The 23,543-nt window shown below is 46.8% G+C and overlaps 1 protein-coding gene across 1 annotated transcript in view; it reads left to right on the plus strand.

Moving 5' to 3' along the window:
• LOC120517732 overlaps nucleotides 1–23,543 on the plus strand; it is a 154,726-nt gene that overhangs the window by 83,214 nt on the left and 47,969 nt on the right. Inside the window, exons 46-63 of the mRNA XM_039740230.1 lie at nucleotides 5,242–5,382; nucleotides 5,606–5,713; nucleotides 7,590–7,691; nucleotides 8,360–8,494; nucleotides 9,437–9,583; nucleotides 10,618–10,725; nucleotides 11,490–11,633; nucleotides 13,283–13,405; nucleotides 16,080–16,220; nucleotides 16,517–16,624; nucleotides 16,738–16,872; nucleotides 17,699–17,815; nucleotides 20,195–20,335; nucleotides 20,467–20,580; nucleotides 21,232–21,330; nucleotides 21,782–21,901; nucleotides 22,849–22,989; nucleotides 23,346–23,453. Coding sequence (XP_039596164.1) covers nucleotides 5,242–5,382; nucleotides 5,606–5,713; nucleotides 7,590–7,691; nucleotides 8,360–8,494; nucleotides 9,437–9,583; nucleotides 10,618–10,725; nucleotides 11,490–11,633; nucleotides 13,283–13,405; nucleotides 16,080–16,220; nucleotides 16,517–16,624; nucleotides 16,738–16,872; nucleotides 17,699–17,815; nucleotides 20,195–20,335; nucleotides 20,467–20,580; nucleotides 21,232–21,330; nucleotides 21,782–21,901; nucleotides 22,849–22,989; nucleotides 23,346–23,453 — 2,232 coding nt within the window. The remainder of the gene's footprint in view (nucleotides 1–5,241; nucleotides 5,383–5,605; nucleotides 5,714–7,589; nucleotides 7,692–8,359; nucleotides 8,495–9,436; nucleotides 9,584–10,617; nucleotides 10,726–11,489; nucleotides 11,634–13,282; nucleotides 13,406–16,079; nucleotides 16,221–16,516; nucleotides 16,625–16,737; nucleotides 16,873–17,698; nucleotides 17,816–20,194; nucleotides 20,336–20,466; nucleotides 20,581–21,231; nucleotides 21,331–21,781; nucleotides 21,902–22,848; nucleotides 22,990–23,345; nucleotides 23,454–23,543) is intronic.

The following is a 23,543-nucleotide window of genomic DNA, read 5'->3' on the forward strand; positions in this document are numbered from 1 at the left end:
TTCTCTTTCCACCGCAGCATATCTGGTCTCCCGATCCAGCAGTTTCTGGTTCAGGTAACACAGGTGCTCGACACCATTGATGCTTTGGCTCAGCACGGCGCCTAGACCTGTGTCTGAAACATCAGTCTGGAGGATAAATGAGGGAGAAAAATCAGGGGTTCTCAGTATTGGTGCCATGGTCAGGGCCGTCTTTAGGTCACTGAATGCCTGTTCTGTTAGGTGATCCCATACCACATATACAGGGGCCCGCATCTTTGTCAAGTTCGTCAAGGGTGCGGCTCTCTCGGAGAAACGGGGTATGAACCGGCGGTAGTAACCTGCTAACCCCAAGAAGGCTTGCACCTGCTTCTTGGTTATTGGACGGAGCCATTCCAAGATGTCTTTAATTTTTGAGCATTACGGTTTCACCAGTCCTCCGCCCACCAGGTAGCGTAAATACTTGGCCTCGTGAAACCCAAAATAACATTTGCTGGGATTAATACGGAGGCCATCCTTCGCTAGTGTTAAGAGGACGGCGTAAACGTGCAAGATATGTTCCTCCCAGGTGCCGGAATAGATGACTACGTCACCCAGGTAGGCGGCACAATAGGACTGGTGGGCCTTTAGCACTCTATCTACCAGATGCTGGAAGGTCGCTGGGGCTCCGTGGAGTCCAAATTGGAGGACCTTATATTGCCAATGCCCGCTAGGGGTGCTGAAGGCGTTTTTTTCTTTAGCGGATGCCGTTATGGGAACTTGTCACTACTCTTTAGTCATATCAAGAGTAGTCAAGAAATGAGCTGTACCCAAGCGTTCAATGAGCTCATCTACTCGGGGCATAAGGTAGGCATCGAATTTGGAGACCTGATTAAGACGTCTAAAGTCATTACAGAATCTCCACGAGCCATCGGGCATTGGGCTGTGGTTCTCCTCCATAATATCCATGTCGAGCATCCTTTGCACTTCCAGCTCCACCTCGGCCTGTTTTGCCTCCGGGAGGCGATAGGGCCGTTCCTTTACCACCATCCCCGGGTCAGTCACGATGTCGTGCTCAATCCACGAGGTGCACCCAGGTGTTTCACTGACTACCTCCGGGACGGACAGGATTGCAGACTGTAGCTCCTGCCTTTGGAGGGGCGTCAAATTGGGTCGAAGATTAAGTACTGTTTTCTGTGAGAAAAGGGAGAGGGTTTTCGTCGCGCAAGGGCGGTCCTCCCAGTCCCTCCAAGGTTTCAGCAAGTTTACGTGATATACCTTCTCGCTCGGTTGACGATTCGGTTGTTTCACCAAATAGTCGACGAGCCCCTCTCTTTCTTTTATCTCGTATGGGCCCTGCCAATGGGCTAGCAATTTGGAGTGGGAGGTAGGCACGAGCACCATCACATGATCCCCTGGCTGAAACTCACGGAGGGTTGTGTTACGATTGTAATTACGCGCCTGCGCAGCTTGGGCCCTCGACATGTGTTCCTTTAGAAGGGGTCGAATTTTTTCTAACCTTTCGCGCAGTTGCACAATGTACTCCAAAATACTGGTGGAGGGAAGTGCCTCCCCTTCCCATCCTTCTTTGACAATATCTAAAATGCCCTGGGATTGGCGGCCATATAAGAGCTCAAAAGGGGAAAAAACCCTGTGAAGGCTTGAGGCACCTCCCAATAGGCAAAAAGCACAAAGTGTAAAAGTTGGTCCGAGTTCCTACTGTCTGCGTCAACTACCTTGCGGAGCATCAGTTTGAGGGTTTGGTTAAAATGCTCGACCGACCTGTCCGTCTGGGGGTGATAAACCGAGGTTTTCAGATGCTTAATACGTACTGATGAGCGAGCATGCTCGGCCAAACGTGTTCGGAGCATGGCGATACTCGAACGAGCACCACATGTGCTCGTGCGCCATGCTCGAGTCTCCGCCCCGCACATTTCGTAGGTTGGAGACAGCCAATCAAGGGGCAGGTAAGTACAGGTGCTGGCATTACAGTGATTGGCTGGCCGGAACACGTCATCGGGTGCTAAACAGCATGCACTCCCATATCATGTTTTAGAGCGTCAGCTTACCTGCAGGCACTCCCATATCATGTTTTTGAGCAGTGAAAGGCAACCTTTTTCGAGTTGCGGCACACTAAGTCCAAACATTTTCTTTTACGGCGCACCTGAGGGACAGCCCATAAATAAAGTCATGACGACACAATCTATGGACAATCGCCAATAAAAACAGTTAATTTTACAAGTTTGAAAGACATTTTATTACTAAAGGAATCAAAGGATAAATCTTAAATTTAATTAATGTGAACGTTGAGATTGTTTTTCAGCAAATATGAGATTGATGCGAGGATCAGTTTTCGAAAGACAGACGTGCATTTCCTTGTTGATCATTTGAAGTCTCTCGCGTTTCTTAGACTTTGTTTCCGTAAGTGTTCCATTATCTGTTTTTCCGACATAATCTTTTTTTTTAAACATTATCTTTTTAATCATCCAAAAGTTCAAAAACACTAGCAATTTTAAATATTTTACAAAAGTTTTTGCAGCGCCCCTAGAAAATTCCACGGTGCACCAGTGTGCCGCGGCCCACCAGTTGCCCGACAATGTTTTAGAGCGTCAGCTCACCTGCAGGCACTGGCATATAATGTTTTAGAGCGTCATTATTCCTGTAAAATTGATTTTTTTGGGGGGTTTTGGGCGTGTTTTTGTCAGTCTGTAAAAGTGGCGTACAACTCGGACAAACTGGTTCCCAGCAGCGACTTGGGAGTCCAAGATGCATCCAGACATCGTTCCCATGCTGTTCCCGGTCCATTTGGGTGGTGTTTCTGTCACTTTCTGACCTTTTGCAATGGACCGGGCACCCTCCCCTCTTCAGAGCAAGGGGTGCCTGGTTGTCTCCCATTGACTTACATTATACTCGGGTGCTTGGTAGAGCACACGAACATCGCGATGTGTTCGGACCGAACACCCGAACACTTTGGTGCTCGCTCATCACTATTAATATGAAGTAACTTGGCAACCTCCCTGAACGTATCTAAAGTAAAGGGGGTACCCTTGTCCGTGAGGACTTCTTTCTCCTCGTTAATCCCGGGCCAATAAAACTGGAACTTTATTCTCTCCAGCGTTTTCTCGGCCCCAAGGTGGGCGCCATGGAGGTGGGTGTGAGCCAGTTCACAGACCTCCCGCCAGTAGGTCCGTGGGACTAGCAACAACTTCCGCGCCTTGCCTTCATAATCTGTGACTTGATACAGCAAATCATTGTCCAGGACGAAGTAGGGCCCGGGTGGCATTAGAGCATCTAGCGGAAACAAGAGCATTCCGAGCAAACTTTAGAGAGTCATTGTTCCATTGCTCTCTTTTAAATGACGCTGCTGTGGACTTGAATTGAATGTCGACCTGACTTAAAGGATCCCCTGGAGCCGGAGGGTTGTCAACAACCAGTCCAGGTTGTACTCCCAGGTCAAGGTCCGTCGACAAAAATACGTCCCCTCAGATCCCAGCATCGTCATTAGTTGCCGAACTGCACGGCGTGGGAGCCACGGGGACGGTGCCCTGCCCGCCTATAGTTAAACCCAACTCGGCGGTGAGAGTGTTGGTTCTTCTACCGCATTCACTTTCAGACCAGTCTTGTCCTAGGATAACTGGAAAGAGTGGATCAGGTAACACAGCCACCGCGAGGTGTCTCAGTACACCCTTCCAGGTTATGTAACAGCTAGCAGACCAATACGACTGGGTCTTACCGTGTCCACAAGTCACCCTCACGAGCTGGGACAGCCACTGTCGCGGTAGAATGAATCGATGAGCAACAATGCTAATGCTACTTCCAGAGTCGAAAAGGGCCACCACCGAGTGCCCATTAACCAAAACTACTTCCGTGTTCGGGACAGCCAGGGGATTAGACAAAGCACAATACCTCTTTCCTCTGACCCAGGTTCAGTCCATCAGCTCCACGTTCTGTGGACAGGCGGGCAGGTTGTGCCCGACTTCGTGACACTTGAAACAGCGGGGCAAAGCCGGGACTCTCTCCTTCGGTTTACCGGGAACCTCTTGTGTGCGGCGGAAGGGCTCTGGGGCAGCGGTATGCCCCTGTCGGCCACCGCGAGCAGACCTCTCTGGCCCCCCCGACTCGATTCACTGCCAGCTGAGGCTCCAATACATCCAATAGGCTTTTCATGTCCTTGAACGGATGTTGTCGGACCTGCTGGGCAAGAAAATCTGGCATGGCATTCATAAAGCCTTCACAGGCCACTTGCGCGACAATCTGCCGACCCTGGTTGACCTTGGACAGCGCCCCATTTTGCCCCAGAATTCGAAACCCTGGGCTTGGGCCGGGAGATTGGGCTTATACCTCCAATGCCTCCACTCAGTTGCCTGCTGGTCCGACGTGATGCTGTAGCGGCTCAGGATCTCAGCCTTTAGGAGGTCATACTGAGCAGCTTCCTCGACAGGGAGGTCGTGATAAGCCTTCTTCGTGATGGCTTTCAGGTACGGCACTAAGGTAGAGGCCCATTCCGTGCGCGGCCACTGGTTTCATGTGGCCGTCCTCTCAAAAGTTGACAAGTACGCCTCAATGTCCTCGGCATCACTGAGAGGTACAAGCGGAGGAGGATGAGGCCATGCGGGCTCCGGTCTGGCTACTTCGGCTGCCGCGAGCCGGTTCTTGGTCTCCACCAACTCCTGCTTTGTGGCGGTCAGCTCCACCTGCAGAGTTTGAAGCTGGGTCGCCAAGTTGTTCAAAACCGTGTTTAGGTCCTGTCCTTCTGACATTCTTCAGACAATTGAATCCTGCCGGCTACACCACTGTAATAACGAGACAAAAACAGATCAAGGTTTGGGGTTTCCAGCCCCGTATACTGTACAAAACAAAAAGAAAATATCCAAGTTAATATTTCAGTCACTATGCTCTGACAACCAGTCATTGCATCTCACCGTCTCAGTTGCAGGGGGGAACTTAAATAATGAGGGACCGGAAATTGAATGGAATGCTGGGAGGGAACCGAAGTGGTGTGTGGGAGGAGTGACGTCATCACGGTGTGACCAGAGGAAGGGATGGAATGCGGAAGTGACTACGTGTGTTTTCCAGGCGTCCAGGACTTTATTGCGGCATTGTATCTGTCTTTCTGTGGGAACAAAAAAAAGAAAGGCTAGTGCCTCGCCTTGATCCCCTGGCCCGATGTGATACGTGGCTCGTCTGGTCTTTCCGCGGCTCCCTATGCGCGCGTGCGTGACAGATTTCACAAGAAATCATGGATGAACTGGTCTTTTCACATGCCATCCTTCTTCTCTTCCACAGATGGGAACACGATGAACGTTTTCCACAGACAGTGTTCATCGATCGAGCAGTGCAACATGACCATATCATACGATGTCGGCTATGGCAGTTCTGTCTTTATCACGCAGTGCTGCTCGAGCAACTTGTGCAACACTGAAAACAGTAAGACGGGCCGTTTTGTTTTTTAATCTTCATCATGTTAGTGCAGTTTCCAAAATGCTAAGCAGCACTTCACAGTTGATTAGTGATGTGACAGAAAGGCTCTGATCAGTCCAGCGAGACTCCTTGGCGCCCTTGCTTCAGAGTCAGCAATGTTCCATTTTTCTTTCATTAATTTGTGTTTTTTCTCCTTTTTTCCTACCATTTCCTCTGCCACACAACAAAGTCACCCTATTGAGTGACCTGAATGGCCTGACCTGCTGCACTGGAAACAATGGGAGCTGCCAGAGCATAATGAACTGCACTGGAACACTGGACCACTGCATCACCTACAGTAGGCAACGTTCTCATCCTGTTACCTTGCGCCGCTGTCAGGCTGGATGTTTATCCTGCAGGGGGCGCACACTCCTTTAATTTATTCAGGAAAAGCACCATTTTTGATCTCCAGCAAGCATGGAGATGAAGGGAGCCCTGAGGACAATAAAGAACGTCCATAGCCTGTTACTTTTAATGCTGCCTTATGCTTTGAAGGCCCAGGGACAACAGCACATCATCTGGCAGGCACCCGACACTGAACTTGGGCCTTGTGCTGGCAGGATGACTGAGGGCAGCGAGTGCCGGATGTCGTGCCGCTCATTCCTCCCAAACGTCCTGCTGGGTGCATTCAGGCTGCAACAAAGGCTCCATGCCACCTTCATCGCCCTTTCAGGCTTGTTGTTTCTTTGATAAAACCACCTTGGAGCTGAAGGGCATTTGAGTCCTGATGCTGCCTTTGATTTCTGTTATTTATTTATCCTCTGACAATTTTGACATTAGTTGTTAATTATTACTTAAATATTCTGACATCTGCGCGGCACGGTGGAGCAGTGGTAGTGCTGCTGCCTGGCAGTATGGAGACCCGTCTGGGTTCGCTTCCCAGGTCTTCCCTGCGTGGAGTTTGCATGTTCTCTCCGTGTCTCCCACAGTCCAGAGACATGCAGGTTAGGTGGATGGGCGATTCTAAAATGTCCCTAGTGTGTGTGTGCCCTGTGGTGGGCTGGCACCCTACCCGGGGTTTATTCCTGCCCTGTGTTGGCTGGGATTGGCTCCAGAAGACCCCTGTGACCCTGTGTTGGGATATAGCAGGTTGGAGACTGACTGACTGACTAGTCTGACATCTGCTCATTAGAGGTTATTTTATGAAGTATTTTTGCCATTTTCCCACTATTTGATGTTATTTTCCATGACAACAGCCACATTATTTTCAGGCCAGTGGTGACTACGTCATTGTCACAGTGCAATGTGTGACGTTATCCCATGCTGCCCACTTACGTAAGATGTCTGTTGTGATTGGCGGTTCACTTGGAACTCCGAATGAAGCTCTGTTTAAAACGCAGCCTAGACGCTAAAACAGCCGGGTCACAACCCCAAGAGGTGGGCTTCACAGCTTGCACAGGACCAGACTGGAAACAAAAATGACACTCAAGAGGAACTGTAAAAGCCCTGATAGGTTTTTGAAACGTTTTTTACAATTCATGAATTTGTTTAATTGGGTGTTAACATTCAGAAGGGCAGTTGTAGTTGTGACCTTCCTGTGTTGGAGATCTTACAACACACGTGCATTCAGCCTGTGCCTTGTGTGACTTGTGTGCCTTGTGTGACTTGGTGCTGCGCCTTTGTGTGCTCCTTACAGGAGGCCACGTCTCATTTATTGGGTTTCAGAGATTTAAGGGCAGCTCAACAGAAGCGGGAGATGTGCTCAGGTTGTCCACGGCATTACAGAAGCTTTGGGGTTGTGGACACAAGGAGGCATCGATTGGACACAGAGCTTGGTGCTCACACATCACAAGTGCTTATTTCTTTATTTATTGAATACTAATAAAACCGCTGCCAAATGTCCATCTTGAATCGAAGCCTTTCGTAAAGGACTCTGCCTGTAAAGTAAAGACAATTTAGAATAAGTGCTGACATGACATGACATGACCTTCTCAGATTCACTTAATTCCAGTCCAGCATCGTTGGTGCAGGCAGAGGGGTGGAGCCTCACCTGGCAACGCTGAGCCCAGAAGGGGCATCAGGCCAACCCAGGACCCACTCATGCTCATACACCCACATGGAGCCACGCAGAGTCTTTGTTCATCTGGTGACCTCAGTAAAGGTTCAAAGGTCTCTGTTTGGCTTTCTTCGTGTCACCTGCCTATGTCTAACGATGTTTTTCCTTTCATTCTCAGACACCGGATATTCTGTCATAAGTGGCTGTGCCTCACAAAGCTTCTGTGACACTTTACAAAATGGAACTTCTTGCTGTCAAGGAAATCTCTGCAATCAGCCAAGTAAGTCACTGCGGTGCACGCCGAGGGTTCACATCCTCCAAAGCATTTCAACAATCTTTACGAGAACAGCGAACCTCACCAGTCCTGTTCATCTCATCACCTTTCTGTGACTTGCATTTAGTCAAGTCCTTCAGTGAGGTTCTCACTTTACTTCAACTTCCCAGACTTCTGTCACGATGGGCCACCCAATCACTGTCAACTATAGCAGCTCTTTCGCATGGGCTGTAAGTGGAGGCTTTAGGCAGAGATGGTCCTCCTCTATGTCCCTCTGTTGTCTTCGGGTCTAACTGTTGGCGGGCATGAGGTAACATGCCAGGTCATTCTAAGGAAAAGTCAACTGAGAGTTGCCAACTCAGCCCAAAATTCCTTAGAATTCAGGATCAAATGCGTTTGTCTGAGACAAACTCTGGAAGGCGTCCGTCACCGGGCTTGATCCAAAGATTTGAGAACTCTGACACAGCAGTCACATGATCAGTCACAGTGCCATTTTAAGAACATCTCAGCTGGGCACAACTGGCGATGGTGCCATGTGGACCTCTAAGACTTGATGATCACATGAGAGTAGATTTGGGTCAGGGGTTGATTTTAACTGAGACAGTACAGAGGATGCTGCAGGCGACTGAAACACGTTGTGAGTGCGTCTGCTGATTCACCTTTATCATTTCCAGACCAGACATCCTCGCTGAGCTGCTATCAATGTTTGACCACAAACTCGTGGAGCTCCTGTGATGGCCTACAGCTACCGTCTTCATGCCCTTCAACTTCGATGCAGTGTGGAGCTGCAGCCGTTCAAGCTGTTCAGGGTAAGCTGGAGAAGGAAGGACACGAGTGCCAGACTGGACTGTCAATCACCCCTCGGGTTTAACGCTTTTTGTTTAATTTCAGATATTTTTGTACTTTTGAAATTTGTTCAGAAGTTTTTCTTTGCTATTATTTCAGCACTCCATTATTTAGTTATTTGCTTTTTTTTTCTTTTGGGTTGCTTTTTTGGCTAACTGCTGATGCCACCATTTGTCCCTTTTCATTGACAGCAATGGGCCACCAAGCCCCCCAGATGTTAGATCATCTTAAAGAGAGAATTTAAGATAGTGGAGCACACATTTCATTTATGATGAGTTTGCAGAGGTTTCAAATACGTTAAGGACCTTTGACTTAATGTGTGGGGCTTTGTCACCACATCCTTTCCGTTTGACCTCCTGGTTCATCAACTTCGGCACAAGTGTTTCGACTTTGGTTTTTGTTTTATTATCTCCTAATCCTTTAAAGGTGTCCTTTTGACTTCCATTTTTCCTGTTATCAACTGAGCATCAGGTTTAATGTCTCATCTTATTAACAGAGGGCGACCCCTCATGAGTCAGCCATTAGACACTCATGTTCACTTTATTTGTGTGATTGACCCCAGTCTGAGGATCTCCATCTTCTGGAGGTGTTCAGCTATTATTGACAGAATTCGATCTTCTTAAATGAGCCATCAGTGATGTGGTATCCGCTTGAATAATCAATGATGAGGACTGGAAGATAAAAACATCGAGGAAGTGAGCTATCATAATCAGGAGTAATTAGAGGTCGGTGGTCTGTCTCTGGGTCCACCACAAAACATGAAGCCACATTGAGGATGCTGCACGTTAACAAAGTTCAATCTATGGGTCCGTTGTGTCGGTTTAGCCGGAGCCACAGCACGTTTCTTGTCTTTGTTGACATCACTTTTTGCTCTCCTAGTTATGAGAGTTGCTTTTGTTTTACAGGTTCCTTCAACCAGACTCTGTACATTTGGTCCTGCATGGATCCAGCCTACTGTAACATCTTGATGTCCGTGAGCACCGGAGAATTCAGTGCTGTCTCAAATTCAGTTTGCTGCTCCTCAGACCTCTGCAACCACCAGACAATCGAAGGTATGAAGGACTCCTTGGCTTGTGTGTGTGAGGCCAGTGCTGCTGTCTAGTGAGCTCTGAGGCTCATCATCGTCTGCAGTTGGACTTGGTGGCATTCCCAAAATGACGATGAGCCCATCAGGTCTGGACCATATCAGGGGTACTGCACACCGTCAGGTGAACTCTTAGGCTGAACACATCTGAGCGCCCACCGACTCAGGCTGCTGTGGCGTTTCTTCAAACTCAGCTGTTGTTATAATTGACATTCATGACTTGTGTTTCTTTTTTAGGCTTTCTGTAACCATTGAAATTAAAATCTTTTCTGGTGTTTCTGATTCAAGGAATTTAAATTGGATATTTTTTTTCTGGCAGAATTCTTCTTTCAAAAGTTGTTAATAGTTTATGTTATTTTTTGGTGTCATTTGGTTTGGTCTTGGGCACTGCCGGTTTGGTCCATTCCCATAGCAGCATATCCCATAAACTGCCAGGAATAGACTCCCAAGTCACCCGAGATTTGACTATACGTGATTTATTCGGTGACTACCAGGACTAGAAACTAGCATTAGATGACAGAACTTAGATTTTGGGTTATTGGTCTTGGTGACAGTGACAGATTTTGACTTTCTACTTAGTACCTCGTCTCATTATTAAGTGTGTCCTACCTCAGGTCCTTCGTCATTCAGTTCTTACTGACTCCGTTTCTTCAGTTAGTTGTCAACTCCTGGTTTTGATTCTAAAATATTCAGAACACTTTAACGGTGAATTAGAATGAAGGTGATGTGTTTCTTCAGCCTGAGATCCCTGAGTTACACCGCTGGGTCAGTGAGACACTGGTGGTGACTTCTGTGCCACCATCACCAGATAGAAGATACATAACATAAACATAACATTTTCTGCTATTTAATATACAGACTGCCTCTTCACAGCCAACGCCATAAAGTGTCGATGTTGACGACACCAACAAGGATGAGGGGGCTTGAAATGAGACGATGAAAATCCATGAGTTAGTGTCAGTTTAAATGGTCATCCTGTTGCCTTCTGCTCATGTCTTTCAGCAGTAAATCAGATGTCTACAAATGGCCTGCAGTGCTACGGGGGAACAAGCAACACCCAGAATGTCCTGTCGTGTCGGGGCACCGAGGACCACTGCTTCACTGTGGGAGGTGAGTGAGGGACCAGGGCAGCTGAGTTGTAATCTTTGGGATTCTCGTAATCTGTGAAAGTAACGATAATCGTAGACTGAGTGGGCCGACTAATGAGCTGATCTTGTCTGATCAAGTGGTCAGTGCAGAGCGGCTAACATGATGCGGACACATCGTGAATCAGGAAAATAACATCGGAGAACTTGGTCAGCCAGCACTCGATGAGATCTGTGTTTGACTTTCATAGCACAGACATTTCAGTAAGGTAGCTGGCAGAGAAAGGCACTATATAACCGAAAGATACATTAGTAGGATATGTGATATATAAAAGACTGACAAGGATATGGGAAAGACCGCATATAAAAGACAGCAGTGGAGTTATAGACCTGCGGTGGGCTGGCGCCCTGCCCGGGGTTTGTTTCCTGCCTTGCACCCTGTGTTGGCTAGGATTGGCTCCAGCAGACCCCGGTGTCCCTGTAGTTAGGATATAGTGGGTTGGATAATGGATGGATGGAATTATAGACATAACGTGATGTCAATAAGAAAGTCTTCAAATGGATGGCGATACAAAAGACAGCCTCTCCAGATTGTGGCCACTTTGACTTTCCCCTTTCCCTGCATAAAATGAAACATTAAATCACAACAATGCTAGAAAGAAACTAAAAGAGGACCATTGTAATAAAATATTTATAGCCTCAAAAAGAATAAAAGAGAAGAAGTCACAACAAGAAGACCAAGGTGGACCATTTCTTATGCATTTTGTTTTTCTGATTTTTCACTTTTAGTTCAAGGCCTTGGCGTGGTCCGTGGCTGTGCCTCCAGCAGTGCCTGTCTCAACGTGAACAGAGTTGCGGCCTACTTGGGCATCACCACAACCTCCTCAGATGCCAGTTGCTGCCAAGGAGCCTTCTGCAACAATGCCACCTACAGTAAGATGGCACTCTTGTGACACAGTTTTACGCAGTGATTTGTTTTATAAGGTCACACGTTAGTTAGCTCTGCTGCCTCTCTTTTCCAGAGAGGTGGGTTCAAGTGATGTGCCTGGTTGATGTTTGCATCAAGTCTGTGTGTTCTCCTAGTTTCTCGGCTGTGTTTTCCTCCCAAGCACAGAAAGTCAGGTCAGGTTACCTGGGTCTCATTTTAGGCCTGCATAGGCCAAAGCCTGCCTTTTCCGTTTAGGGGTCAGGCTACCTGAAGTAAGGCTTTCTCTAGGCAGGCTACTGAACGTCTTGGCCTGTGCTGTGGGCGACACCCAAACAAAGAACAACAGATCAACGCACTCTGACACCCCAATAAAGAAGAATGGATGAAGTCAGTCCAGGACCTCAGTCCTCATTGCCCTGGTGCCTGCAGGTTTATTCATGCCCTGCTTGATGGCTCCACATTCAGGATGCGGAGTTTGGAGGTCTAAGTTTAATGTTTTATTCACTCGGTAACAAACCTTTAACAAACTGAACTGTTTAATGGCGTGTGCTCACTGACATACATCATCATGGATAGCATTTCAATAACCGTGTACAATAAACATCAAGTTTCTGCTGGTCTCATGTTTTAACGTTAATTAATGGGCCACAGATCTGAAGTTCGGAACGTCTGTTGGTTTTTGTGTGATTGACTGACTAGATATCGTGGACATGGAGAATATGACTTGATTCTGTCTATTTTTTTGTTATCCACTAAACTTTACTTTAACCCTCTAAGCTCATCCTTGAAAGATCCCTCTAAGGTCCTCAATGAAGAAGAAGATTCACGCGTAACGTTCTGCTGGCATAGTGAACTTCGTTGTAGCCATAGTATTGTGATATGTGAAATTCTTAGTTACTCGTCCTTCCAGCATGCAAATGTTACTGTTGGAGGTTTTCTTAATCTTTTGGAGCTGTCCTGTATGAATTTTTAGAACGACTATGTTTATTTAAGGGTGTTAAAACAGAAGAACTTCTGCAAATGACATTAGTTTCCGTTGTCAAGAGAACTTAAAGAAGCTGTTAATATTTACCTGTGTGCTGTGATGCCATCTTTGTTTTGCCATCAGCACCGCCATTTTAAAGCACCGACATATGTCCCAGAATCCTTCAGAATGTGCAACTCCTGTTAGATCATCAGGGAAGCGGGATAAAGGTCACCTATGAAGTCTCTTTGCTATCCAACACTGACAACAGAAACCACCGGTTGACATGCAGATTCAAATTCTAATTGGAGTCGTCCTGGTTGAAGAGTAATGTCTTCTGTTTCATGTGCCTGAGCTCTGAGTAGCAATTTGATTTTTGATGACAGATATGGTTGACTTTTGGTTTGATAAATAAGTTCAGCTCCTCGTTCTTATCATTCAAAAGATACCTTGTCTCCCTTTGAGCCAATATAGCAAGATGGCACCTTGAGAAATTTGAACAGAATTGAACATGAATGCCATGCTTCCTTGGGGTGTCCCTGGCAGACACGACTGCCTGCTCCAATTACTGTGGCATTTTCAGTGACTTTCTAAAATGGTGGATGTGCGTAGAAGGCCGCATTATTAATGATGTTGTCTTAGGAAGATATTGCAGTCGCCAAACTGCTCTTGTTTTATTTTCACTCTTAGATTTTAATGTCAGATGCTATGACTGCCAGTCCTCGGCTTCCTGGGAATCCTGCGGAAACAACATTAAATCGTGCAGCTCTGTCAATGCCACTTGTGCGATGATTCTGAATGTCTACGCATCAGGTAAGCAGCAGAAGAAGGGATATGTATGAGGTTTCTGTTAGTTAGACAAGGGGATGACGATCTGTTGTGGCCTGTAGGGGGTGCCACTGAGCCCCCAACTCCCAGACACAACTGCACCCCAACAGTGCCAGTTCAGCTAAAGTGCTCTTATTGTAAACAAGGCCTTCACGCAGGATTCCTTTGTTCAAAATGCAGCGCAGCTTTTCCTCTTCCTTTTTCTTCCTTTTCTCCACATCCAGTCCTACCAGGTGAGTTTTTTCCTTCCTTCACGCCCGTCACCACCTCCATTCTTTTAACTCCAGACCCAGGTGTACTTCTGGTGGTTAATCTGTTGCCCCCAGGAAGCACTTCTAAGTCAGGCAGGACCACCACAGTCCCTGCATCGTCACAATCCATGAGTGCTCCCTTCTAGGACCAACAGAAACTGGTAGGACTGGCCCATGGTACCACAAATCCCATGCTTCCCTGTGGGACATCCATATTTGGGCTCATTAGACAGGATGCTGCCACCCAGTGTAGGGGGTATGCTCTGCCCATAGCAGGCAGTTCCATGACCATGCTGACCTTCTCAGTTCCCAGTCCATCCTGAGGGACACTCGGTGGCTGTTAGGACACCACTCCTGATGTAGCCGCTGTGACATCCCTTCTCCGGGTCAGGGCATGTAAAGGTGATATTATCGCTCCCTGCCTGGCCTTTCATCATCAGGGCCTCCTGGCCAGGTAGCGGAGCAGCGTCCATACCGCCTGGCATGCTGGTTCATCCCTCACTCTGTGCACAGTTGGATTGTTTCTAATTCGCTTAATGTTGTGATGATCTGAAAGGCTGCAGCTTCCTTTCCTTGTCACTCTGAAGATGTTTAATTGCACCTCAACAGCCGTTCTTTCATAAGGTTGTTCTCCAGCATTCTTCTGATGACTCTGGATATAAAATGGATCGATGCCCCCGGTAACTCTGGTGTTAGAGAGCAAAGACAAAAGGTATTATATACACTTTGGGCAGAGCGAGTATCTTGTGTGTGAAATGTAAGACACGAACAAAACACAGGGAAATGGCTGGGACACTGTAAGGGTTAACTATGTGGAATCGTGGCTTAACAATTAGGAGCCATTTTTTAAAAAAATAAATAAGTTAATACGCAGCTCGATCTCCATGGGCGTGCAAGCTCATGCAGCTGTGGGAGGTTGGTGAGGTTATTGAGGCGAGACGCACCTGCACGTGACGGTGCCATCTGTCTCAATTGCTTCATCTTCTTTCTGCGCCCATATAAGGAAGAGCTGGCATGAGAAAAAGAAAAAATGAAAGGAAGAAGAATAGAGGCCTTGGGGGGAGATAGAGAAGCAGTCAGGAAGACGGGAGAGTACCGGTGTGAGTGTGCGAAAGACAAGAAGCAGGCCGCCGTGAGGAGGAGAGCCCTGAGGGGAGCATATGGCCGACGATGGGGGGCTGCTGAAGTGAATGACTCTGGCTGAGATGTTGGGAGCCAAAGCGATGCAGTGCTGGATGGCGCGACTTGCCACATAAGTCCAGGTAGGCAGCGGGTTGGTAAAGCTCAAGTGGAGAGCCCTGCAGGAGCCATGGGACCTGAGCCTGGGTTCAGATTTGGGAGCCCTGCAGGAGCCATGGGACCGCAGGGAACAGAGAAGATGAGGAGGTGATGGGTAGGTATGGCTCTAAGGAGAGGAATGAAGAAGGTCACATGATAGTGGATCTTGTGAAAAGGATGGGCATGGCTGAGGTGAAGACGTATTTTCAGAAGAGGGAGAAGCACAGGGTGACGTACAAGAGTGGAGGAAGATGCACACAGGAGGATTATGTCATATGCAGGAGGGTCAGTCTGAAGGAGACTGGAGACTGGAAAGTGTAGTTAAGCGGCATAAGATGGTGGTCTGTAGGGTGACGCTGGATATCAAGGAAGGTCGGCTGCTCCTGTTGCCTTGATGTCTCACTGGGCTGGGTAAGACGGGGAGACGTCCAATTTGAAAAGGGAAGTCCCGGGCACTTGATTTTTAAGAACAGACTCCTTCCTGCCTGTGAGATTTTAACATCGTTTTAAGTGAGTATTTATTTGTTTGTTTTTAACCTCTGCTTTTGCACAGTTTTAAGGATTATTTCTGTATTTATTTATTGAATCATGAAGTACTGCATTGCTTTTGGACTCTTGATTTTAGGGTTAGGATCAGGGTTACAGTTTTTTTTTTTATTTTATCACTTTTGCACCTACCCCTTGCTTTGAGTGAGTGCCCTCATTTGTCTGGCTCATCCCTCGCGTACGTTATTGGCGGTAGCGGATTCAAGAGCCCCCAAGAGCAGCTGGAAGTGTGGAGCCAACCCGCACCATCGCAAGCTAATCCTGTGTAATAGGAAGAAGAACGAAATAAAGCGAGCAGATACAAAAGAAATGATGAGCACATCAGTGCTCACAAAGCAAGTACTCTTTAAGAGAAGAGCCTGTGCTGGAGTGCTGATCTGACGCTGCTTTTCCTTACATCTCATCGGGAGCAGAAGGTCGCAGGTGTGACTGTGCAGGCTGCTCTGTCCTGAGGGTAAAAGAGGAGAAGGTGTGACTGACTGCGCCCTCTCGCACTCAAGAGTGGTATTGCCCATTTTATGGAAGTTGCCCTCTGCTCGCACAAGCCTCACAATTTATTTTTTTTATATTTTGTCCCTCCACAGATTTTGGCGTTTTTAGTGTGTTCAAACGGTCCTGTGAGACTCCAGACAGATGTAACATGAGTGAGTCGACTAATTACGGCCATGGGAGTAACGTGTGGACTACGCTGTGCTGCACCGCCGACCTCTGCAATGCCGGAGCAGGTCAGCCTGAAACTGCTGAATCAACAGATTTGCTCTTCCATCTTAGGATCATGCAGTGTGTATTGGCCTTTAATTTTAAAGCCAGAAATGTGAAATTCTCACCAGGCCTGCACATTTTCTGGACCACTGCAGTTTTTGCTTCACCACCATAACATATCAGCCAGCATTGAGCTTCTGGTGGATTGTGAATGCTGACCTAAAAATGATCATCAGGACTTCACACAGATAGTCAAAGAAATGAACTGGTGCAGGATGTTGACCTCCATGTCTTTAATCGTTGATATTTGTTTTTCTAGTGAACACGTCTAGCATACCAAATGGGCTCACCTGCTGTGCGTCGACCGACGGCTCCTGTCAGACAACAGTGGCGTGCACAGGAATCGAAGACCACTGCTTCTCATCAGGTCCCTGCTCTTGTTGGCCATTTGTCACATTTTCACTGCCGCCGTGTCTCGGCTCTAGTTCTACCTGCTCTTCTTTTTCCATTCCTTATTTTGCTCTCGTGTTTGTCGTTCAGTTTTAGGAACCAATGTCTATATGGGATGCACTTCACAAAGCGTCTGCAGCAATCCAGCAAATTCCTTAACCATCCAGCAATTCACGTTTATTTCTGGAATCACCTGCTGTCAAGGCAACTATTGCAATAATCAAAGTAAGCGTCTGACATGCTGTCACATGACAAAGGTGTCACTGTCCGAGGTGGTCCTATCAATGCTTCACTTTGTGGGGGTCTTCAAATCACCCTGTGGCCTTTCATCTACAATAGAGTGGAGTGAGAGGGCCGACATTGTTAAATTATTACTTATGAAAAGTGTGTACTGTATATCGCCTACTTGTGGCCTCATCCTCATACACTGGTACTTAAAAAAACTCGTCTGTCCATGTCTGAAAAGACCAAGTTATGGTGGAGGACAGTGGCACACCCACTCACCCACACTTGTATATGAAAAGTCCCATCGTGTGCCAATGTTAGCAAACATGAACTTTTTAATGGCTGATGGTAACCCAGAAGTACTTAGTCAGATGGCACTAGAAATAGACAGAAGGATCATTGGGATGGTGAGATCCTAAATGCTGACAGGTGGCAAAAAATCACTGCCACACTGGGTGGAGAATACCTTCTGGCCTAGAACAATGGGCAGGCTCCCCTAAATGCTGGAACGGGCACCGGCCTCTTTAAAAGTGTGGGGCCTAAGGCCTGTGTCTTTAATGGGAGCACCTGGTAATGCTGTAGTATAGCAGTCTATAAACCAGCAGTCAATTTGGTACAAATGTGTAGATTTTATTTGCCCACCCTATCCCAGTAGGCAGAGGTGGGTGCTATTAGACAAATAAAGAACGTCACATCTACAATGGAAGGCACCCTACCAGATGGACCTATTAAACAATATGGAGACCAAGCCTTTGTAAAATATTTGCAGATTCTTTCCTTGTGGAGTTGTCTTGTTTTTGACAATTATGTTCTTTCTTTCCTTTAGACCCCTTAATCTGTAACCAGTGTAATTCCACATCATGGGAAATATGTGGAAATGATACGGTTGTGTGTGCCCAGGATCAGCAGTACTGCCTCTCGGCTCTCAGTTTGGTGGAATCTGGTGAGTATTGCTCATGTGTGCCTATGGGATGGTCAGCGTTTCACAGTGCTTGTCAAATGTTTTTACGTACAGAACCTGTTTTAGTGACATCTTGGCTAAAATCCAAATAGTCAATGATAATCCATCATATTAACTCATTACCCAGGCAAACTGAAAACTGGGCACACAAGTGAAATCTTCGATGGCCTATGGTCACATTGTCTAAGAGTACACTTCTGATTTTGTACCATCACTGTGAAGTATTTCACAGAGCCTTTAACCTGGCAGGTGCTTCGGTGTCTGCAGCCTCAGTGGTGCCACTTAGGCCTTTGGCTGGCACTTTGTAGAATGACTCCAGTGTTTCATCTGCAGGTGTAAGGTTACAATATACCAAGATCATATAATTGTCCCTCCAAAACAACCTTTAAAGGATGGTCCAAAGAGCTCATTTTGCCATCTTCACCATCCCTTGCAGAGCCCTGCGACCCTGGACTGAGCAGGTGCCAAACCAGGATGCTATGCTACCAGAGACTGTGAACTCCACTCTGCTCCTGTGTATAGTGGCAAGGAATGAAACAAGATCCTGTCCAAGTGGAGCTGGAGAAGGAAATATTTATAGAAAATTCCAAAAGAACAGTTGAGAGAATCAGAGCAACTCGAGGATCGAAAACCAGAAAAGTCAAAAGAACCAGTTACCAAAAATCAAACTGTGATCCTGAAAAGTAATTTCTTAAGTACACTAAGCACAGTTTGCATAGGAAGAAACACACACAGACATCCTAAGTAGGTTCTACTGCATTGTCACATCATGCGCTTGGTAGCCACCCATTGTTAAAAGTGGTATGGCAACAGCAACATTCAGGAGATGGAAACTGGAGTTATGGAAAATGAGATAAATAATAACCAACTAAAAGTTAATAAAGTTTAAATTAAGATCTTTACAGCAATCACACTGACATTAAAATAGCATGGAAGTTGGTAAGAACTCAAGTACAGGAACCATTGAGCCTCCTTGATGACAATGAGGCGCATGTTGTGTCGTGTCTGAGGTTGGACCTTGGTGGTTTCATGTTTAAAAATTAAGATTCTTCCTCATCAACTTATCATATATTCCAGCCACAGGGAAGGCACAAACCAGTGTGTTTCTTCCTGCCAGTCCCAAGCCCGTATAAATGGGGAGGGTTATGACAGGAAGGGCATCCAGTGTAAAATTTTGCCAGATCAACATGTGGACAACAATACAAATTTCCATACCAGATCAGTCAAGGGCTGCAATGGCTGCCACCAGTACCAACAGGGTATGGGGGGAGATTGGCTACTGTTAAAGAAGAAGAAGAAGAAGAGGGGCGGGGTGGACAGAGGAGGAAGGCAAAGAGAGTTGAACTGAGGATAGGAACTTTGAATGTTGGCAGTATGACTGGTAAGGGAAGAGAGTTAGCAGATATGATGGAGAGGAGGAAGGTTGATATATTGTGTGTGAAAGAGGGGAGTAAGGCCAGGGGGATCAGACGTGGATTCAAATTGTTCTATCATGGTGTGAATCGGAGGAGAAATGGAGTAGGAGTTATTCTGAAGGAACAGCACGTCAAGAGTGTTTTGGAGGTGAAAAGAGTATCAGACAGAGTGATGATGATGATGATGAAGCTGGAAATTGGAGGTGTGATGATGAATGTTGTTAGTGCATATGCACCGCAAGTTGGGTGTGCGATGGATGAGAAAGAAGATTTCTGGAGGGAGTTGGATGAAGTGATGAACAGAATACCCAAGGGAGAGAAAGTGGTGATTGGAGCGGATTTCAATGGGCATGTTGGTGAAGGGAACAGAGGAGAAGAGGAGGTGATGGTAGGTATGGTGTCAAGGAGAGGAATGAAGAAGGTCAGAGGATAGTGGATTTGCAAAAAGGATGGACATGGCTGTGGTGAATACGTATTTTATGAAGAGGGAGGAACACAGGGTGACGTGCAAGAGTGGAGGAAGATGCACACAAGTAGATGACATCCTATGGAGGAGAGTCAATCTGAAGAAGATTGAAGACTGCAAAGTGGTGGCAGGCGAAAGTGTAGTTAAGCAGAATAGGATGGTGGTCTGTAGGATGACAGTGGAGATCAAGAAGAGGAGGACAGTGAGGGCAGAGCCAATGATCAAATGGTGAAGTTGAAAAAGGAAAACTGCAAGGTTGAGTTTAGGGAGGAGGTGAGACTGGCACTGGGTGGCAGTGAAGAGTCACCAGACAGCTGGGAAACTACAGGGTTCCCTGGAGGTGTTCAAAGCAGTTTTGACATCTAAACAGGTCTATGTGCTTTGTTTCGTCTGATAGCCTTGTCCACACTTTCAATGTTCATCATTACCACTGTTGGGCGCCACATAAGCCTTGTATTAATGTGTTCATTTCCTGCACAGCTTCTATCAACACAACAACATATCTGAGGTCCTGTGGGTCTGCCATGGGCTGTAACCAAAGCATGTCCTTCACCTCGGACAGTCAGAGCCAAATGTGGATTTCAGAATGCTGCACCACTGACCTCTGCAACACTCAACAAGGTTAGTGTCACACCAACGCTCCTTCATTTTCTTAGTCCTCGTAGCTGAAGTGTAAGAAGTTGGGAAGACTGAGAGAGCAGGGAGTCAAGGCAATGACGGAGATGAGTCCTAATAAATGACTGTCTTCTTAGTTCAGGCCAACGTGTCCTCAAGTCTCAACGGACTGGTGTGTTGTGGGGGAACGGATGCAGTGTGCAACAAAATGGTGGAGTGTACTGGGGACCAGACGTTCTGCTTCACTTCAAGTGAGTACAAGTGAAACACGGCCATGTTGGAGATTCATTGGCTGTTCTCCCTGCTCGACTTTTTTTCGTTTTCATGTGGCAGTCAGCTGCTCAAACTCCTCAGCTTTTCTTTTGACAGCCAGTTGACACTTTGTGGGTGGCCTGTTTTCTTTGACTGAACTTCATTGTGAAATAAAGCTGCTTTTATATCTTAACGATCAGACAGCTGATTTTTTGGTGTGTTTGGAGTTTGTTCTTTTGATAAACTGTTCATCACACGCCTGAACATACATCTGAAATGAAATGTCACCTTACACTTATAAACATAGTGAGGGAAGGATGTCTAATTGTGGGCAGAAAATGGCCAAGAGCAATGGCACCTGCCACACCTGGCACATTAGGGAGATGCAAAGACAAGTAAAGTGGCCAAGAGAATCGCTGTGAGTTTGGTTGAGGCTGAGTAAGGTCACTTTGGAACGTGTGGAGAATCGTCACAGCTCCAACGTGTCCAACGCGAGTCTGAAACTGGGGGCTCATCCACAGTTGAGTGTCTTTGTTAAGTTGAATTCTCTGAAGGCTTTTCTAAACTGATGAGGTGAAGCTTTATGAGAAAATGTTTCCAAGCGAAAAAATTCCACTGAAAAGCAAATAACTGGTTGTCTCTTTTTTTAGGTGCTGCCCTCTCTGGATGTGTCACGGCTGATCTTTGCTCATTGCCAGGCTATTCGTGCTGCCAAGGAAATCTGTGCAACACTCCTGCAAACTACAGCGGTGAGCCACAATTGAAATGAGTCCGATCAGTAGGTTCAGTGAAGAAGAGTAACCTGAGACTGCTGAGCCAACACAAGAGAACATCACCAGGCCATGTCCATGTCACCAGAGAGAGTTTTATAAAATCAATTTAGACGTAAGATGTATTCTCACGCTTTCTGAAAACGGCGAGGGAGTCTTCCTGTTGTACTCATAGTAAGGCCAACAGCCCAGCTGCCATATGCCTGACCTGTTACTGTCTGATGACATCTCTGTAAATGTACAAATCAGCTAACGTCTTGTAGTGTGGGCCTGCAGGTCTATTTGAAGCCCACCTTTGACTGTTCTGAGGAGCGTCTACTTAACTACAGCAGATTTCCAGATGACAGCTCTCAGACGTTATCTAACGGCCCGAGAGCAAATGTAGACGCCAAGGGACTCGGCCTAACGGTGCACCTTTTCTCATTTGTAGAGTTGGCCTTCTGCTATCATTGTTACTCCAATTCATCCTGGCAAACCTGTGAAAGCAGCGCCTTGTGGTGTGGGTCCCCAAGCTCAAAATGTGCCACGGGTCTGGAGGTGCAAACCTTGGGTGAGTACGGCTGATTTGCTTCATGTTCTCCCACATCAAAAGTTCAGGCTGATTCCTTCTTGGATTCAGTCGCTCGCCTGCTCTTTATGTCAACCACCAACCAATCAACTGGTTAGTTAGCACTCTTGTGTAGTCAGTGGCGTATGAACTAATAACGTACTAAAATACCTCGAACTGAGTGTGTGGACAGTGGCGTACTCACAGAAATTGGAGGGCATTTAAGACCAGAGTCAGGGAGCTCATCTCCACGCAAATGGCCCCAGGAATCTGAAACCAGCTATCGCGGCAGGCAGTAGACATGGAAGTGGTAACAACTTTAGGGACACTGGGATTACAAGGCTGTTAGTTGGCACAAAGAACTCAAATGGGTGAATGCCATCCTGTCATTGTCATTTACCATATGGTGCCAAACAAGGATGAGAGTCCAGGGAAAGCACAGGCATCCACTCATACATCCCCAGCTTGCTATCGATAGTTCGCCATTTCTAATATAAGAATGACAATGAGGTCCGACGCACTATAGACACGTCTTCAAAGCAGGGCTGTGCTCAGGCCTTGGACCTTCTGCAGCTCAGGGTGGCTCCATTACCCTCAGGAGCTGCCTGGACATTTGTTTTTGGTTTTTTTTTTGCTGGGTCTCCTTTTCTGTCCACTTTTGATGGTGTTGTGAATGGAAGCCCAGCAGAGTTGATGCTCGTTATGCTCGGGCAGCATTGCAGCAGTCATTGCCACTTTTGTTAAATACATTTCATGGCCCCCTCCCTAATCCACTGGTACCCTATAATCCTATAAAGTGGTGCTGATGACCACCAAACCCAATGTTAGCCTCGCCAACCTGCTGGTGTCATTGGCACATTCAATTTTAGAGAGTTTAGACATGACAGACTGGCAATTTTTAAATGAACCCTAAGCCTAACCCTCACATTTGATGTTTCCAATGTTCTCAGGTTTCACCTCATCCTACGCTTATCAACGCTTCTGTGCACCCCAGGACAGCTGCAACGTGAGCTTCTCAGTCAACTCAGGTAACGGGACGAAGACGACAATAACGCAGTGCTGTGAATCAAGTCTGTGCAACACAGAAACAGGTGAGGACACACGACTGACCGACAGGCCGACCAACCATCTTATGCTGCGCAGTTTGATTTGCTTCAATAGAGGACTTTTAATGGAGGTGTTTAAACATTTGTAATTGGAGGAAGTGAAACAAACTGACAAAGTGTATTTGTGGCCAGCTTTTCATCCCTTGTAAGTGACAGACCCTTGAGGGTCCGCTCATCATCTTCTTTCATTTCATGTCCTTGTTTACCCACTAACACAATCTGAAGTGTTAAAAGAAATCTACAGGACACTAGATAAGCACAAGTTCATCTTTCAGTTGTCATCTAACAAATGAATCGTTTCCATGTCAAGTACAGTTTGTCTTTCTTCTTTTATTTTGTAGTCGGCCTCTCGAGTGACCCCAATGGTTTGGTGTGCTGCGCAGGAGCAGACGGAAGTTGCCAGAACACGGTCAACTGTACGGGACTCCAAGACCAGTGCTTCACTGCAGGTGGACTTCATAATGGCACAGTACTAAGAACTGCTTTTCCTTTAGCTCCAGAGATCAGGGTTCAAATCCGATCCCCAGACACTGACTGTG

The sequence above is a fragment of the Polypterus senegalus genome, chromosome 1 (assembly GCF_016835505.1).
Source record: "Polypterus senegalus isolate Bchr_013 chromosome 1, ASM1683550v1, whole genome shotgun sequence".
NCBI lineage: Eukaryota > Metazoa > Chordata > Cladistia > Polypteriformes > Polypteridae > Polypterus > Polypterus senegalus.